Consider the following 17524-nt stretch of genomic DNA (forward strand, 5'->3'; position numbering starts at 1 on the left):
TGAATGTTGATACTGACATGTTTTACAGAAATACGTTGTCAGTAATTCTCTGGAGATGGCTAGAAAAAAAATTAAATCTACCAAGGTAATGATTCTCCATAAATTACTCCATCTGGAATATTAATCCTAGCAAGATAACAATAAACAAAAATATTGTCAAGAGATGTCTTTGCTAAAAATTTCAGTGGAAAGAGATGCATACTGTATCCAGCTCTTCTTATGCACCTGCACTGATGAGAGCAGACACCAGCTACAGCCTCTCAAGGTTCCAGACACTTAATGATCTGTGAACCTGATGGGCAAGCACAGCTGCTTTGAGGCTGGCCTCCATCATTCTTCTCTCAGAGTAAGCAGCACAAGGGATAAAGGCTGCCAACAGAAAGAGAGTGGCCTTAATGTGCCATTCTCCACTCAGTCTGCATTTATACCTTTGGAGACAGCAGAGGAGTTGATTAAGGCTGATGCTATTTAACACAGTCAGGGCTTAAAGGCAATTCCAGGCTCATAGAGGAAGGAAGGAGAGATCAACACCTTAGAATTTGCAATAGCAGCACAGATGGATTATGGGTAGTGGCGGACACAGCACCATGCCTCTTAGCACACGTTTCAAAAGCTTGACTATGAGATTATTGCTAAAACCCTGGAAGGGTTATTCAGGAAAGATGTTCCCAGAACAGACAGTCTCTGTAAGGGCACTGTTTAAGGAAAGACAACTGTGATTTTATATGGTGAAGGCTTTCTAGAACACTCAAATATAAAGTTTAATAGAAAGAGTAGAAATAAAAGTATGAATGAGCCTAAAACACTTGAAGTGACAAGGATTGCGTGGCTATGCAGGGACAAGAAGGGACAGAATGAAGAGGAGGGGTTTGGATGTTTACAGGTCAACAATGGAAAAGAAGCCCACTCCTCCAGTGAAGGAAATGGTCTTTATAAGGGTCAGGGCAAACAAAGACAGGATGAGTGGGGCTCCAAGAGAAGGAAGAGCCAAGTGGGGACTCAGTCACTCTCAATGACTCCCAATGCTCCCACTTTGATGACTATTGGAGAATAAACACCTCCCCACCCCTCATTTACAATCCTCAGAGGGGAACGAAGAAAGCTACTTTCGTACTGATGAGAATATAATGTTCTCTGGGTAAATTTTATTGCCCAGATTTACCAGTGATAGGTGGGATTACAGTCTGAATGTCAATGTATCAGACTTCCAACTGAACAGGCATAAGCAGGCAGGCCTCAGGAACAGGAGCAGTAGTTAAGAGAACTTCCAAAAAGCACCACCATCTGAGAACTCAAAAAAGTTTATTGAAAATCTCAGATTGAACCAATCAATAGGTCCGCACTGGGGACAAGTCAAAGAGACACTGTGCCTCTCTTTTTGGAGATTAATCTTGTGTGAGAATTACTGTCAGGAGAGAGGAAGCTTGGGTACTTGAAAAACCAGGAAAGTTGAATCTGTTATTTTTCTGAGTCTCCATGAACTCAGAATGTTTCAAGATTCTGAAAAAAATATTAACAAAACCCCACTACCACTTATTCTCAAGGAGGCCATGGAATATTTATTCTAATTTGGTCAGATACATGTGCTAACGAGACATACATCTTGGCATGGTAAGATGTGCCAACTGGTGCAGTAACGCATGACTGGTGGGAGAGTAAACAGTACTTTCTGGTTGAATTTAATGCCCACTCCATAAAATGGAATTCATAACCCATGGCTGAATGAATATTCTGCTAAGTAGACAAAGCAGTAAATTGTCCTTCCATGCTTATCTTTACACCCACTGAAAACTGTATCTGCCAGCCCTCCCCACAGAGGCTTCTCCTGCAACAGATGGCAGTTAATACAGAGATCCATAGCTGGGTGGTGGTGGTGCACACCTTTAATCCCAGCACTTGGGAGGCAGAGGCAGGAGGATTTCTGAGTTCGAGGCCAGCCTGGTCTACAGAGTGAGTTCCAGGACAGCCAGAGATACACAGAGAAACCCTGTCTCAAAAAACCAAAACCAAAACCAAAACAAACACACACAAAAAACCAGAGATCCATAACTGGCCAGCATGCAGAGAGTAAGAGACTGTGTAGTGCTCAGCTCTAGATGGGACATCTGTATCACACCCCCAAGACCCAAAGCTCAGAGAGCATCACAGAAGAGGGGCAGAAAGATTGTGCCAGAGGTAGCAGACATCTGCAGTGAAAGAGTGAAACTATGTGCTGGGCATGTAGGGCCATCACACACACTAACTCACAGTTGCTGTGACCTACAGGCACGAGAGCCACAGGAGATCAAGCCAACCAAAATCCCAACACAGATGGGGAGGGACCTGTGAAGTCCCACACCAGGCAGAAGAACTAGTGGCAACTGATGACTGCTGAGGAGGGAGAGTCAAGAGTTCTTCAGGGGCTATCCACGCTGTAGGAGATGGTTCTCCATCCACGCACAGATAGGCAGCAATGAGTGAACTCAATGGGTTTAAAAACAGGCACATGAAGTTAGGAGGGAAAAAGTTTGGAGGGGAATAGGGGAGGAGTTGGAGGGATGGCAGTGGAACATGTCTTTGATAAAAGCATTATAATGTATGTAAGTTAAAAAAAATCTAAATTCATATGAAATTAATCTATTCAGCTTCTTTCTCTTAAAAGTCTCTTCTAAAGACACTGGTACAGATTGGAAGCTCTTAACTGTTAATGTAGACTAACCCGAAGATGAACAGAATCATGGAGCAAGACCTACCTAAGAATCTCAGAAATTATTCAAAATTAAAAGTTCTTTGATAAAAATGAAAAAAAAAATTAAGAAACCAATACCACCCACTCTAAGAATATTATTCCATAAGACCATAGAGTATTTATTCAGAACATGTTTACAAAACATAATTTTGCTGAATATGAAAAGTATATCACCAAGGGAAATTTCCACTAAGATGCTAGGAACACTGCTACACAAAATCAGTCAAAGAGGACTGCAGAGCGTGTGCGAAGCCCCACAGGAGGATGCTACTCCTTTCATTTCAGTCTAGTCAGTGCCTCAATGATCACCTCCATTTGAAGCTCGAACAACACTGTACATTTCCATGGCAGGAAGTCAAGGCATGGTGCTTGCTCTCTGTTGTGCACTGTAATCAGATACACTCCTTCCATCCTCCCAACCTTCCCGATGGTGGAGAACTGTCCACAAAGCCATCAGAGCACACCAGCTCCCTCAACCCCCCAAGCAGGTGACAACACTGAGCGAAATGGCAGGTGACGTAACATGCCTGTGTGTCCTGAGTAGTAAAATTAGGTGAAGCTGGAGAGAAGACCGAAGGGAGTAGGATTTGGTTCCCACGATTGCTATTAAGTGTGATGTTACAATTTAAAAAAATGTAGGTTCAAAATATTATATATACTTCCAAACATGTCAATTCATGTTTATTTTAAGAGCACTGCCTGGGTCCCACAGGTGACTGGCTCTCAGTCTTTATTGAGCCATTGCTACTGCTTTGGTACACTAAATTTTGCATATTTACTTCCATCACCCTGGGGAGAAAAAGAAGCAAGGCAGGAGGTTCATCCATATCTAAAACACTAAGGATGCTTTCTTCTTCAGACAACCTCCATGGACTCATAGCCTAACGCCATTCGAGGCACAGCTGTTCTCTTATGATCACAGAATACTGTCTGGCCCAGGGCTGCACAAATAAACTTCATTTCCTCCCCACCCTGAGTGGTTGCTTACCCGTTTGTCAATGTCGTTGTGTTGAAGTTGCACAAAGCGCGCACTGATGGCTGCAATGTAGCTCTGCTGATTGGAGAACGCAACACGCCCAGCACCTTTCGGGTACTTCAGCTCTGGGTCTGTGTCAATGCCAGCATAGCAAACACCACCGTACAAACGGTCCATTATCATTGCCAGTTCAACTGTAAGAAAATAAACATGTCTGTGTTTAACTACTTGGAGCTACTCACCCAGGAAAAGGGGAACATGCAGTCTAACTACGAAAAGAAAACCCAGGAGAAGGCTGATGAGGAATATCCACACTAGTCTTCCAATTCTGATCGAAGAGCCACTCATTGGATAGTTTAAAGTAAAATATAAACCAATTTACATGTATGTACACAGGGGGCGATGCAGTCACAACTAAAGCACAGTATTAAAGAAGCACTGTAGTGGTAATCTGTCCTAATGTCTAAAGAAACTACTTAGCCTACTGTCCTGGGCCTGGGAGGAGAAAGCAATTCATGGCCTAACAAGTTATGGCGAAGCCACTACTTAGGAGCCTGAGGCTGAACACAGCTTCTGATGCCTCCCTGCCTCATCAGAGCTGCAGAATCAAGTCCTCATTCCATCTACAGACAATGTGTCTACAAATGTAGACTCTGGCATTGATAAAAATGAGAATGAAGAGTAGGTTCTATCCCAACTGAGAAATCTTCACAGCATCTCATACTGAATTCTAAATATTGATACTAGTTAATAAGAATAGCAGTGGATAGCCAGGAAGCTGTCTCCAAGCTGTTAAAAATACATACCCGGCAATCTTGTTAGAGGTCTAAGCTAATGGTCCAGTCTACTGCCCTTGCCATGTTTCTTGCCTTGATTTTGGTATATTTACAAAATGCTTATAGAGAAGTTATTTTGGAATTGGAACATTCCAAAGGTCTGATATTAAAAAAAATTATGCCCACCGTCAATCAGGGTACCCTCGAGAGACATGTGGCACTTACCTGTGCTGCCAACTGCCTGAAGGTAACTGTTTACTTGAGCACCATCTCTGGCTATGGCCATTCCTTTCAGGCCACCGTCTAAATCCAAAGACTCAGGCCTACCCCTCAGAAGTGACTTAAACCCATTCTCCTTCAAAACCTACATCTGGCATTTGAAAAGGAGAAAACAGGAAAAAAAGAATGACCAGAGCCAATGCTGCAAATACCACCACATTCTTCTGGTGGGGTCGGGCAAGGGCTCTGTGGGCCCAATGGTGTGCTAGGATACCCCTGAGTTCTTCAAACAGATGTAAAACTAATTCATTCTGGCATAGTGAGGTTGCAAAGGCAGTAAAAAAACAAAAAACAAAAAAACAAAACTGTCATTGTGTCAGAAAGGCTGTCATTGCACTTCAATTTCTTTGTATACTAGACTAACATTGATTTTTTCCCCCTAAATGCCCACTTTTTTTTTTTTTAAAGGAAGTCTGACATAACGAAGTAGTAAGTTTCAAGTGAGAAAATGATCTGGCACCAACTAGACCAAGAGTAAGTGGTATGGAAGGCCAAGCAGCAGGAAGCCATCCCAAGGGTCCCATTATTGTTAGAGTTACTGAGTCCCAACAGCTTGGGAGCACTGCTGGTTAAAGCCAAGTGGCTTGTGCTGCAGCTTCCAGCAGTACCTCGAAAAGCATTCACTTGCACAATGCAACAAGAACTGCACCTGTACCCTGAATATCAGAGGTCAGTGGTTCCTCACTCTTCATCCTCTGATGGTTTAAACTTTTCCTCATGTGGACGATGTTATTATGAACAGAAAGCAGGCTACTGAAGGGAGTATTGTAAATCATATCCATTAATGAATTTTTCTTGGAGAAATAATATGCAGGCCCAGGAAATTAGATACTAATTTTCCAAAGACCAGGTTTGCTGTGGAATAGGAAAGAGAGAAAACACTCCAGTGGCCAGGCAAAGAAAGCCAGAAAGGAATCAAACAGCATTGTCTTCTATACTAAGTACTCAAAAGGGTACCTGATTACAAAGGAGGCAAGTAGCTGGAAGGTTAAAGCTACTTGCTCTGGTTAAAGAGGAGTTAGACTGTTTCTACATGTGTTTCTATACCACAGCAGTCTCCAAAAGGGTTGTAAGGGTCCTGATTCCAGAAGTCTCTTTCCATTAGCATAAACATTCCACTACTTTGTGAATCTTTCAGTTGAAAGTCATCTTCATGTGCCAATGACTAGATCATGACTGGCATTACTGGCAGTGAACTATTTCTGATAAGAAGCAGGGGCTCTCATTCAATTATGCTTTTACAAAGCTATAGAAAAATAATAATTTCCACTCAGGAGCTATCCAGTCATTGTTGTGTGTATGTGCACGTGTGGTGTGGTATGTAGATCACAGAGGTTAACCTCTCAGGGGAGGGGGAGGCGCATTCCTCTGGAGCTCTCCACTTTGGCTTTGATAGAATGGTTTCTTACTGGGCCCTAAAGCTTGCCTGGTAGGCTGGTTGGCTGGCCATTGAGCCTCAAAGACCCTCCTAGCACTGCCTCTTCACTGCTGAGATTGAAAGCATCCATTACTGTGCCTGGGGTTCACTTGCTTGCGTGGGTTCTGGGGATCAAACTCTTGCTTTTGGATTGAGCTTTCTCCTGAATTCTACAGTATTTTCTTGGTCATCAAAATGTCTCTAGGTATTTGAGCAATAATGTTTTACTGAAGTGAAAGGCAATTTGTTAAAAGGCAAATAAAAGTAAAACAAATAAACAAACCCGAAATAGCTAAAGGAATAAGGTTGTTTTTGTTTTTTGGGGTTTTTTTTGGGGGGGGGGTTCCCTCAAGGAAACTGACAAATTTTTATCTAATTCATGGTTGGTTTTTTTGTTTTGTTTTGTTTTGGTTTTTTGTTATTTGTTTTTTGGTTTGTTTGTTTGTTTTTTTGGTGGGAGTGAGAGGTGAGGGGCTAAAAACCTTTTTTGTTGTTGTTGTTGTTCTCATGTAGCCCAGACTGGCTTCAAACTTTCTGTGTAATCTTAAATTCCTTATCCTCCTGCCTCTATCTCTTAAGTACTATGATCACAAGTATGTGCCACCACACCTAGCTTTAGTGGTCCCGAGGCCTGACCTCAGGGCTCTACCAACTGAGTCACACCCTCAGCTCTCCATGTCTATATTTTAACTGCAGTAAGTCTATGTTATGATCACCTTTGAAGAAAAGTAAACAATAAAAAGCAAACAACTGTTTACAATGGGCCGTCTACTCAACTCACAAGTCTTCCTGAACTCATACTGTGCTTAAAACCTAAAGTGATACCCCTTAACTACTAACCAGGGTTTCCAATATTCAACAGCAGTCACCTTTTCAGTAAGTAATCCCTTTTCAATAATTTTAATACTAAAAGAAAGCAGAAAGAGAAACTTAAATCCATCCTGTACTGGATGGGTGACTAACAGAAGCAGAATAATACACTTCTCTTAAGTTCTACAAATCTCCATTCTGTGAGTTCCCCATTTTTAGTATTTATTTTTATTTGTATGTGTTGCAGAGACTAGACGAAGGTGTTGAAACTCTTGGATCTGGAAGTGCTAGGCACCTGTGAGCCACCCAGTGTGGGTGCTGGGACTTGAACTCTGTCCTCATGATTGAACAGCAAATGTTCTTAAGTGCTCGCTGAACTATCCCTCCAGCCCCAAGTTTTCCTTTTCTTTTTTTAAATAGAGGATGTAAGTTTACCAGAAATGTTGCGACATACAATTACTTTAGAGGCTAGGCTTAGAAGTTTCTCTACATCGAGTATCGTTCATGAACACAGGAGAGTCCTGCAAATGCCCCTTCCTTCTGACGAGAGGAAAGCAAGGGTGAAAAGACAGGCTACCGTTCTGACTTTCTGGAAGGGAGAAAGGAAAGCAAGACAATCAGTAATTGTTTAGACAGACAACTAAACCTTCATGGATTCCTTCATCTGGGTCTGCACAAACGAACCATAACCTTGCCGTGAAAACTGAGTCTTCAACCAAGGGTATGTCCTATTGAGTAAGCCTATGAGAGTGAATCCTCAGCCTGAACCTCCTTCAGTAGAGTGGATAGGATAATTCCCTGGAGGACAGTAAGAAACATTAACCTAAGGAAGATGTGGGCTCAAGAACCGAGCATACAGAGTGTGGCGTCTACATGGCGGTTATGTAGGCAACAGGGAAGAGTCTACAAGGAAGTGCCTCAAACCACTTCTGACCACTCCCAGTGTTCTCAGAGTCTGCCTGGTCACCAGAAAAGTGAGAAGCCGGCAGGATTCATAGATGTGTGTGAGGGCATACTGCATTTTAGACCATATGCTCATATCACTTCATGGTCAGCTTCCATAGTAGCAGCAAGAGTACCGTGAGCCCTGTTCCCGTGATGGCTCCCACTGAGCTTCATTGTGTCACACACCAGAGAGGGAAGCAAGAGTAATGTAGCTGTGGGAAGCATACAGTTCTCATGAACTCCATTTTGTGGTGACTATACTTCTGAAGTTGAATCTGAACCCATCATGGTTCCCTGGATCGGCTCCTGATTCTTTAGAGATAAGAAAAAACCTTTAGTTCACCAGAAAGGAAGTCTTGCTGATTCTCCCCACTCCCATCTGCCTTGGGGTTCTGTTCCTCGTGTTTAGTTGCTGTTCAAAGCCAGCCTGAAGGGCAGTGTCTAAGACTGGAACACCGAGAACCAAGTAGGGCGGCAGAGGAATGAGGATCCCCGTGACCCGGAAGTCCACTTTTTCTCTTTGGAGATAACACATAAAACGGGCAGGAACAAGGCATGAAGCCCCTCAGGACGACAAGGCAATCCTGGCTTCTGGAAGGAAGGAGCATGAACATTCTGGGCTTCCCATAATCTTTATGCTAGTTCACGAGGGGTCAAGAGGAGGCATGTTCAGACCTTTACTCTGTCAGATGAACCCCAAAACATTTTTAGATGGATGGCATTGAAGCACTCAGTCAGAAAGGGAACTTTAATTTCACTAAATCAAACTGGTGCCAAATTGCTCCTTTAACTAGCCGCCCTCCCAGATCTTCCCTGGATAAAACAGTTTTCATCAGCACAGAAAGCCTGGAGCTGAAGCACAGAAACAAGAAAGACTTGACACGCTACTTGAATAATGGCTCCTACTTTCTAAAATGCCAAGTCTACTGCTTATAGCCTCTCAAGGTCATCATAAATGTGAATGGTGAATGAGCCGGCTCCAAGCACACAGCTGAGAACACAGTGACACCTGACTGCTTCGTTTTGTTTCCTCCCTGCTTGTAAATCTTTGCTTTGAATTAAGCTGGCTTCCTCTCTGCTCTATAAACATCAGTTCATCCTAGCCTAACTTTGGCTTTCTGCTGGCTCAGTCTGTAGTGGATATGACAATGTCTGACAGGATCTGTAGACAAAAGGTTTGTTTGGGAAGAAGAGGTGGAACACATACCAGCATTACAAAGTCCTTGGCTTTACAAGCACTTCAAACCTGGAGTTTATTTGGTCACTTCAGACTGAACTTGGGACTGGATGAGAAACGTCTACTGCTGAGAAACTTGATATTCAGCACTTTTGGTCATCTACCACCTCACAGAACAGAAAGGGATATGGTGACAAGTCAGAATGCGATGCCATCCCCAGCTCAGGTGAACTGCCAGAACATTTGTGCAGAATGTCTGCACCACATGAACGTGAGACACATTGAGATGTAGACTCTCTCCAGCATTTATCTGGACATAGAAGCCATCATACGGCATTGGGGGTAGGGAGAAGAAAACTTCAAGATCTGCCATGGACTATTAGCAGGGTGAAAAAGAAAGGAAAGGGGAGAATGGTCAGAGCAATAGTCAACGAAGAACAAAGAAGCCATAATAGAGACGCCGTAATAGAGACACCATAAAAGGCTCTTGGAGCTCAAGGCAGCAGCCTCTCCAGACGCCGCCGCTCTGCAAGGCCAAGTCTGATCAATGCTGGAAGAAGTCATCAAGTGAAGAGCATGGTTTGAAAGAAGAGATTCCAAAGCTTAGTTACTTTAGTGGTCCCCAAATCAGACACCTAAATCAAGAAGACGGAATGAAAGAAGCGCACATGCGAATGAAGTCGAGAGCATTGGGGAGCGAGATGGTTCAGTCTCCTCCACTTGGTCCCTTCACAACCCTCAGCCTGACACTGACTTACTGTCTGAGTGAAGAGGTGTGCAGGCGTGTGTGTACTGGAGATGAGATGTCCTAATGCCGTAGGGCTTTTCCTGAATGGGCATTCAGGAAAAGATGTTACTCCTATCACATGGCCAAAGGTCAGCATATGGTTGTCTCTGTAGCCAGCAGAAAAGCAAACTGCTTAGTTCTTTTGTAGACTCTAAAGAATATGCAAACTTTAGCCACATGGGGGCAGGATGGATCTACCTACAGCTTTCTTCCCCCTCAAGGTGAAAGGCATCCAGATCTAAGAAACACCAGATTTGGAGCAGTCACTCTTAGCTTGCTGCTGTTACTCATAGGAGTAATAGAAAGGGGGCAAGAGATGAGAGTGATGTGCACTGACCTCTACCTACAACTGATGGATGAGAAATCTCATCCAGATATGCTCTTCATTGGGTTTCTCCATGCTCAGGTTAGTTTCGATAGGCCTGTGACTTCCCTTACCAACCTGACCTGGGTATGACGGTTCACACCTGGCAGGAGGATTATGAGTTTGGTGACACACAGTCACCAGAGTAAGAACTGTCTCAAAATAAATAAATAAATTAAAAAATAAATAAAATTTTAAAAAGATAAAAAGATTTTGTCAAAGAGTAGGAATATTTAATTAGATGGATACCCTCAGCCCATTCAGGACAGTACTTGCTTCTTAGAGGACTTTCTATTAGGATGGATACAGGCTAACTTTAGGAAACCGATCAGTGATCACAGTCCCTATCTCACAATGTCAAAAGTAAAGCAAACAAGAACCTCAAAGGAGCTAAAGGAATAGTGTAGGTGGGGCATTCCAATCACTCTGACGTGTTAAAGGACAGGTTTCGGCCAAGGATAAAGTGAAATTTATCCCAACAGCCAAAGCCTGACCTACTGAGTGAGGCCCAGGGAAGGACTTTAGAATACTTTGTAAAGAAAGCACTCATCGCCTGGAGAGTGGCTTGGGGTTAGGAGCACTGACTGCTTGTGCAGAGGACCCGGGTCTGCTTTCCCAGCATCCATGTCACATGACTGAAGCACCTGTGCCTCCAGCTCGGCCCTCGGCCCCCACAGGCACCCGTGAGCATGTGCTGCTCAAAAACTCTGGCAGGCACAATAAACAAATAAACAAACAACAAACCTTTTAAAAAGTCCAATATTTCAAGACCAAATTTCAAAATCTTAAAGAATATATATGACTCAGTCTTCGACTGTCAATATGTCTCTTGTGTTCTGCTCTGAAAACTTTGGTTTCCTATATAAAATTTCCTGTTTAACACAACAGTGAGATACTCACTCAGTTCAGGATGGCACACCCTGGCTTATCTATTAAACAGTGGGCTTCCTATCCACCTAGCTACCAGCTGCCCTCTAGAAGTACTGTCAAGTGTGCTGAGGGACACTTCCAGAAGACCGAGTGACTAGATCTCTGTTATATAGCCACCAAAACAAACCAATTAAGACAAAAATAGCTAACTTAAAAAAGAAAAGAAATCCAAGAAAAAAGAAAAGAAATTCAATCCTAATTATAGGTATATTCTCTAGGCAAAGAACACAAATCTTATTTCTGATTAGATACCTGGATATAATTCTTTTTAAAATACTTCCCCCGCCCTGCACTCCGAGAAGGCTTGTTTGAGCTTACTATGCAGCTAAGGATAATACTGAGCTCTTGCTCCTCCTGCCTTCTTCCAAACACAGGGATTGCAGAGATGTCATTCTTGCCTGATCCTAGAGCTTGCAGCATCCTGCTGATATTTAACACTGGGTACAATGTAGCTTATAAGCTGCGCTTCTAGTGACTTAAAGACAAGGCCTGACTAGTTAAAAGCTAGTGGTACTTTTTATGATTGTGGGGCATTGTTTTTAGACAGCTTCACTGAGACAAGTTGGCCTGGAACTCTGGAGGCCCACCGTCTTCTGATTAGGGTTCCAGGTGTGTGTCTCCATGTCCAGTTTCAGGACTTTTAAAGATTCTCATGTAGAAAGAGTGCAGGGGTCAAACCTTAAAACAACTTCCACTGCATTGTAGTCACTGCAGTGTACAGCAGTGACTGTCCAACTGTAAAATCCATGTGCAGTGAAAGATATCAGTGAGGGTTCCTGTCCTTCTCCAGCCTCGCACAGCGACAGTCACAAGGGATGCGAGTGCTTCTTGGCACCCACCTGTTCACGTCACCTCTTTGTGCAAACACCCATCTAACTCAGATCAAAAGGCTGCGTCATGTTTCAGCCTCCTTGTTCCCAGTGAGGTGGCCCTTCCTAGATTTTACCAAGTGGTGTTGGCTAAGGAAGAGGGCTCTCACTGCTTTGCTTTCTTTCTTTTGGAATAGTTTTTCATTAGAAGAAAAAGCAGACCCCAAAATCTCTGACTTTTAGAAATAATGTAAAATTACCATAATCAAAATATTTTAAAAGTTCCTCAGAATAGAATTATGATTGTATCCCATTCGGTTTAGCCCAAAACTCAAACTCTCCCTGCTTCAATCTCTCAGTGCTAGAGTTACAAGTGTGAGCATCAAATTTAGGAAGATACCTTTATAGAGTTGTAAAGTTTTGTTTGTTTTTAATGTGTAGACTGGAGTTAGAATTCAAATAATGTTGAGAATTCTTCAGCGTTTTCTGTGTAGCTCAGGCTGGCTTTGTATTCACTCAGTAAGTGGTAGCTCAGGCAAGAGTCAGGTTTAAAAAGCATCTTGTGTCAGACTCCAGAGTGCGTGGCTGACAGGCATGTGTCACTGCTCATGACTTGTCTCCAGGTTTAAACAGTGAAGCATCGGTTCAATACCCCCTCAAGTCTCTAGTTCATTAGGACTCAGCTTGCCCTCAGCAGCACAACTGTTTTATCCTTGGAAACAAAACAGCAGCAGCAGCAGAGGTTGGGCCAGGTGGTACAGGCCTGCAATCTCAGCCACTTGAAAGTTTGGGGAAGGAGGATTCCAAGGCCTGCCTGGTCTACACAGTGAGTCCAGGCCAGCCTGGCAACTCTGTGAGGCTGTCAGAATAAATGCGGAAGGTGGGCTGAGGATATGAACACTTGTCTAGTTGTGTCAAGTCATGGGTTCAATCCCCAGTACTACACCAAACACCCACCACAAAACAAGAGCTTCTCCAAAATCATGATTAAAAAATTATCATTCATTTCTGGAACTCATAAGAACTAGTCAGATCCCACCTGGCTGGGAAGGCTTAGAGGCAGAAGTTGATTCCCAGGCACAGTCCCCAGCCACAGCTTGGCTTCTGATTGCCTAGGCACCCAGACACATGGGCAGACTTCTGACAGGGTGCCTGTCGTCTGAAACAACACTAAGTGGCATGAGCGTGCACACTGCCAGATATTATTATTTTAAACATGTGGGTATAAAGGAAAGAACTAAATAGACCTCACCCTTTCCACAGAATGGTTTAATGAAATCGACTCCCACACCACAAGGATACACAGCATTTGGGGGAGATTCTCAACCATTAGGCCGTCGCTCAGTGAACTGCCATGGCAGGCTTCCCTTTGAGGCTGAGGGTGGCTGACTGGAGAGCCAGAGCTAAGGCATTGGGGACTCAGCGCTTTTGCTGTGCTGTTTCTATTTCCACTCACCAGCTCGAAGGGGTCGTGGAACTCCCCCAACAAAGATAGTTTTTCTGGGGTCCAAAGGCTGAGAGCCATCCATTACAAAGTCACTGTCACTTAGGTTCCACGGTCGGATTTGCACCTGAAAAAAAGGCGTTTACTTGGTCCTTACTTCATTTCCATCAACTCCAAATGAGAATAAGATGACTCAAGACACACCACACCCACTGTGCATTTTTACAACATCCAAGTTCCAAACAAAATCAAGTTAATTACTTAATACGGTCTGCATGAAGTGTCATTATCTTGGGGAAGCCACTCAATGCTCCAGACACATATCATGAACCCCGCACAAACCACCCGTGTTATTAAAGGTAGTCTTCAGCAGATTCTGAGCTTTGAATCCAGTTCATCTGAACACATCACAGAGTGTTGATAACCATTTAGCTTTTTGTAATGAATCCAGCTAAAAGGAACAGAAACATTAGGACTACTTTCTGAGAATTATCTATATTCCTGGATTTTCAATTCTCATCACCATCCCAAGTTAAAAATATTTACCTTTTAAACAATATGACTTAACACAGATTAACACTCAAGTTAGCAAACAATTACAGAGATGGCAAACCCTGACACTTAGAGAACAGTATCTAATTTAATTATTATACTGATTTTTCTACACAAGGTTGGTTAAATAAAGGCAAATGTTGTGTGTGTATGAGCTCACATGCAAGAGACAAAGATGGACACATATTCACACATACACACAGATTGAGAGGAGAGGAGAGAGACGGAGACAGAGAAAGAGACAAAGATAGGGGACAGAGATGGGGAAGAGAGCTGTTGTTTGTTGCAGGAGTTGGCATTCTCGTTTTTTAGTATGTCAGTTCTAAGGCAGTAGCTGCTGTAGGAAGCACCTTTAACTGCTGTGCCATCTCACCAACCCATAAAAGTTTAAAGAATATAAAAAGAAATCATTACAACTTATTTTCTTTTCTAAATTTCTGAAAATTTTTCTTTTCTTTTCTTTCTTTCTTTTTCTTTTTTTTTTTTTTTTTAAGATTTATTTATTGTAAGACACTGTAGCTGTCTTCAGACACACCAGAAGAGGGCATAAGATCTCATTATGGATGGTTATGAGCCACTATGTGGTTGCTGGGATTTGAACTCAGGACCTTAGGAAGAACAGTCAGTGTTCTTAACCACTGAGCCATCTCTCCAGCCCCTGAAAAATTTTCTTATTCAAGTGTGAATGTGTGTGTGTTGTATATGTATACATGCATAGGCATGCATGCATTCCAGGTGTGTGTGTGTGTGTGTGTGTGTGTGTGTGTGTGTGTGTGTGTGTGTGTGGTGTATGTGCATGCATGGTCAGATGAGTGTAGAAGTCAGAGGACAATTTGTGGACAATTTTTCTCTCCTTCCAGCTTTCTGTGGGTTCTGAAGATAGACCTCAGGTTATGAGGCTTGTATTCTGCATTGTCAGGTGGCAAGCATCTTTACCTACGGACCACTTCACTGCTTGCCCAAAGTATTTCTTTTTATTTGGATTTTTAATTTCCTGCCCATAGTTGTATTATTTTATCATTCACAAAGAAATGAAGTATATTAGCAGCTTACCCTTAAAACAAATTCCTTTTAATCATGACAGGATTACAAAGAACAGTTTAAAACAAACAAAGCAAAATCAATGCTACTCTTTCTATGCTAAAAGGTTAAGGGTGACACTGTCCTCAGAGGGGTAGTTGGCAAGTGGGTGGCCACTGGGGACCAGCCAGAAGAAGCCACCTGGTGGTGTTTGCCTTTAAGGAATTAATGCCTCTCCTTTGTCCCTCTCAGGTTAAGACAGGATACAAAACAGGTAGTTTTTCATATTTTAACACCCACAGAATCCATTTCTGGTCTCAGTGGCTTGGCTCAGCATGCCTGGTGCTCCTGCCTCGCCAGACTCAGATTCTGTCTGCCTGCCCGCAGCTTTTCTAAAACTGGTACTGCTCCTTAGAAACAACCCACAGTCCTTCAAATGGCTAAGTTACCTTACCCCAGCCTAGGCTTTTTAAAAAAATTTTTTTTTTATTTTACTGTTTCTCTTACTAGAAAGCAAAAAACCACAAAACTTTCAATTCTTCTTTAGACCCTGACAACATGAGCCTGTTAGCCATTCTGTTAGTGCTGCAGGATGTGGTCCTCCTTGCTGTACGAGAAAACGCTATTTCTGTAAGATGTGCTTAGCTGGGCTACATGACTGCTGCCCTGTCATTCCCACAAAGGTGGGTTCATGCTTTCATGAGGGAGCATCACTAATTTTTAACTATAAACACAATAATTTCCTGATATTGGAGGGATGAAGGTTTAAGAAGAGGGATGTACCTCTGGTACGGAACCCCTCTGCCAGCCTGACTTCTAACAAAGCTGTTATGGCAGGTATGGACTCGCACGCTGTTGGCTGACTTTGGTCATGGTCACTATCCCCCCAACCCTCTTGGTGCTTCAGTTGCAGCCTCAACGTATTGCTCAGGGTGGTCTCAAAAACTCCTGGGCTCAAACATCCCCCAGCCTCAACTTCCCATCTAGCTAAGACTATCATTGTGCACTTCTGAATCCAGCTGGCTTTGTCAACAATTTAATATTACCCATATTACTGGGGTTCCTTATAATCCTCAAGGACAAGGTATTGAGAAACAGGTATTGTGGAACTTTAAAACAATATCTTCATAAAATAAAAAGGGGGAGTTATATACCTGTATACCACAAACTTAAATCATGAATCCATCAAAATGAAAATAAGTCCCATGACTTTTCCATAGAGATCTAGCTGGTTTTGTCTCATAAACATTACAGGAAACACATTGCGCCTTCTATAATAGCTGTAAGGTTCAGCTGGTCAAAGAATACTGCAGAAGCCCCAGAACCGTCTCGATGACAGCTTTTGTCAGCAATGGTCTTCCTTCCACCTCCACTTGCTCTGCCCTCTACCTCGTTACCTCACACACAACTCCATGCCTTTGCTCTATTCTTTACAGCTTAGGTAAAAACACAGGAAGAAGGCTTACAACACAGCACTGATCAAGCCTATTCACCAAACCCGCACTTCCCAGCTGCTGCCAGGAACACAGCTGCTCAGAGCTGGCACCCTACAGAACTAAAGAAAAGTTGACATAGGCCAGCATCAGTGCACTCTGCATTAGCAGAGTAATGTGGCAGTGGGTTGAGGCTCTCCCTCTCACAATGGCTGCTCTCTCTGAGATACAAGCTACTTCCACGCAACTCGTGCCTCCCTGATGGTGGCAGTGCTCAAGAAAAGCACTTACAAAAGAAAATTACAAAACTTATTTTCTTTTAGTTTCTTTTTTGAATTATGCATTCCTAAGAAGGCTTTCCTGAGGACCGTGAAATTGATGTTTGGCTGAACTATGTGTCTTCTGAATTCTTAACGTTTGAATCAGTAATCTGTTTTACACAAAGCTTGCTGGTATAAACATTTATTTATGCCACAGAGTAACCGTGAAGGAATGCAACACTAATAAAACCCACAGTTATTGGTAAAAGTGTGAATTCCCCCTTCTGAGGTCTCCCAATGTGTCTTCTACAGAGTGCATGTCCTAGGGGTTGCTGTGTCAGAAGACGGCTATTTGGGGAAAGCTGTAGATTATCTTCTTGGAGTTTCAGGACATTCATTGATGTACTTAATTGAAAACTTTAAGGAAGTCTACAGGCAAGAAATCTGTTCAACATTGCGAAACATAGCATATCCCAAGTTATTTTTATGCAACTTTTTTTTTTTTTTTTTTTTTTTAAGATTTATTTATTATTATATGTAAGTACACTGTAGCTGTCTTCAGACACACCAGAAGAGGGAGTCAGATCTCATTACGGATGGTTGTGAGCCACCATGTGGTTGCTGGGATTTGAACTCTGGACCTTCGGAAGAGCAGTCGGGTGCTCTTACCCACTGAGCCATCTCACCAGCCCCATTTTTTTTTTTTTTTTTTTTTTTTTAAGATTTATTATTATATGTTGGTACACTGTAGCTGTCTTCAGACACACCAGAAGAGGGCGTCAGATCTCATTACGGATGGTTGTGAACCACCATGTGG

The 17524-nt window shown here is 42.8% G+C and overlaps 1 protein-coding gene across 20 annotated transcripts in view; it reads right to left on the bottom strand.

Annotated features, from left to right (window-relative positions):
* The window catches only part of Cpeb3 (cytoplasmic polyadenylation element binding protein 3), a 188280-nt gene that overhangs the window by 21465 nt on the left and 149291 nt on the right, over nt 1-17524 (bottom strand). For 19 of the 20 annotated variants that reach the window (NM_001290827.1, NM_001290828.1, NM_198300.3 and 16 more), the window contains 2 exons: nt 13455-13569; nt 3717-3898 (listed from right to left, as the gene is read on the bottom strand). In NM_001290827.1, the coding sequence (NP_001277756.1) occupies nt 3717-3898; nt 13455-13569 (297 nt within the window). The remainder of the gene's footprint in view (nt 1-3716; nt 3899-13454; nt 13570-17524) is intronic. The other variant, XR_003952770.1, reaches the window with a different exon arrangement.

Source organism: Mus musculus, chromosome 19 (assembly GCF_000001635.26).
Source record: "Mus musculus strain C57BL/6J chromosome 19, GRCm38.p6 C57BL/6J".
Lineage (NCBI taxonomy): Eukaryota > Metazoa > Chordata > Mammalia > Rodentia > Muridae > Mus > Mus musculus.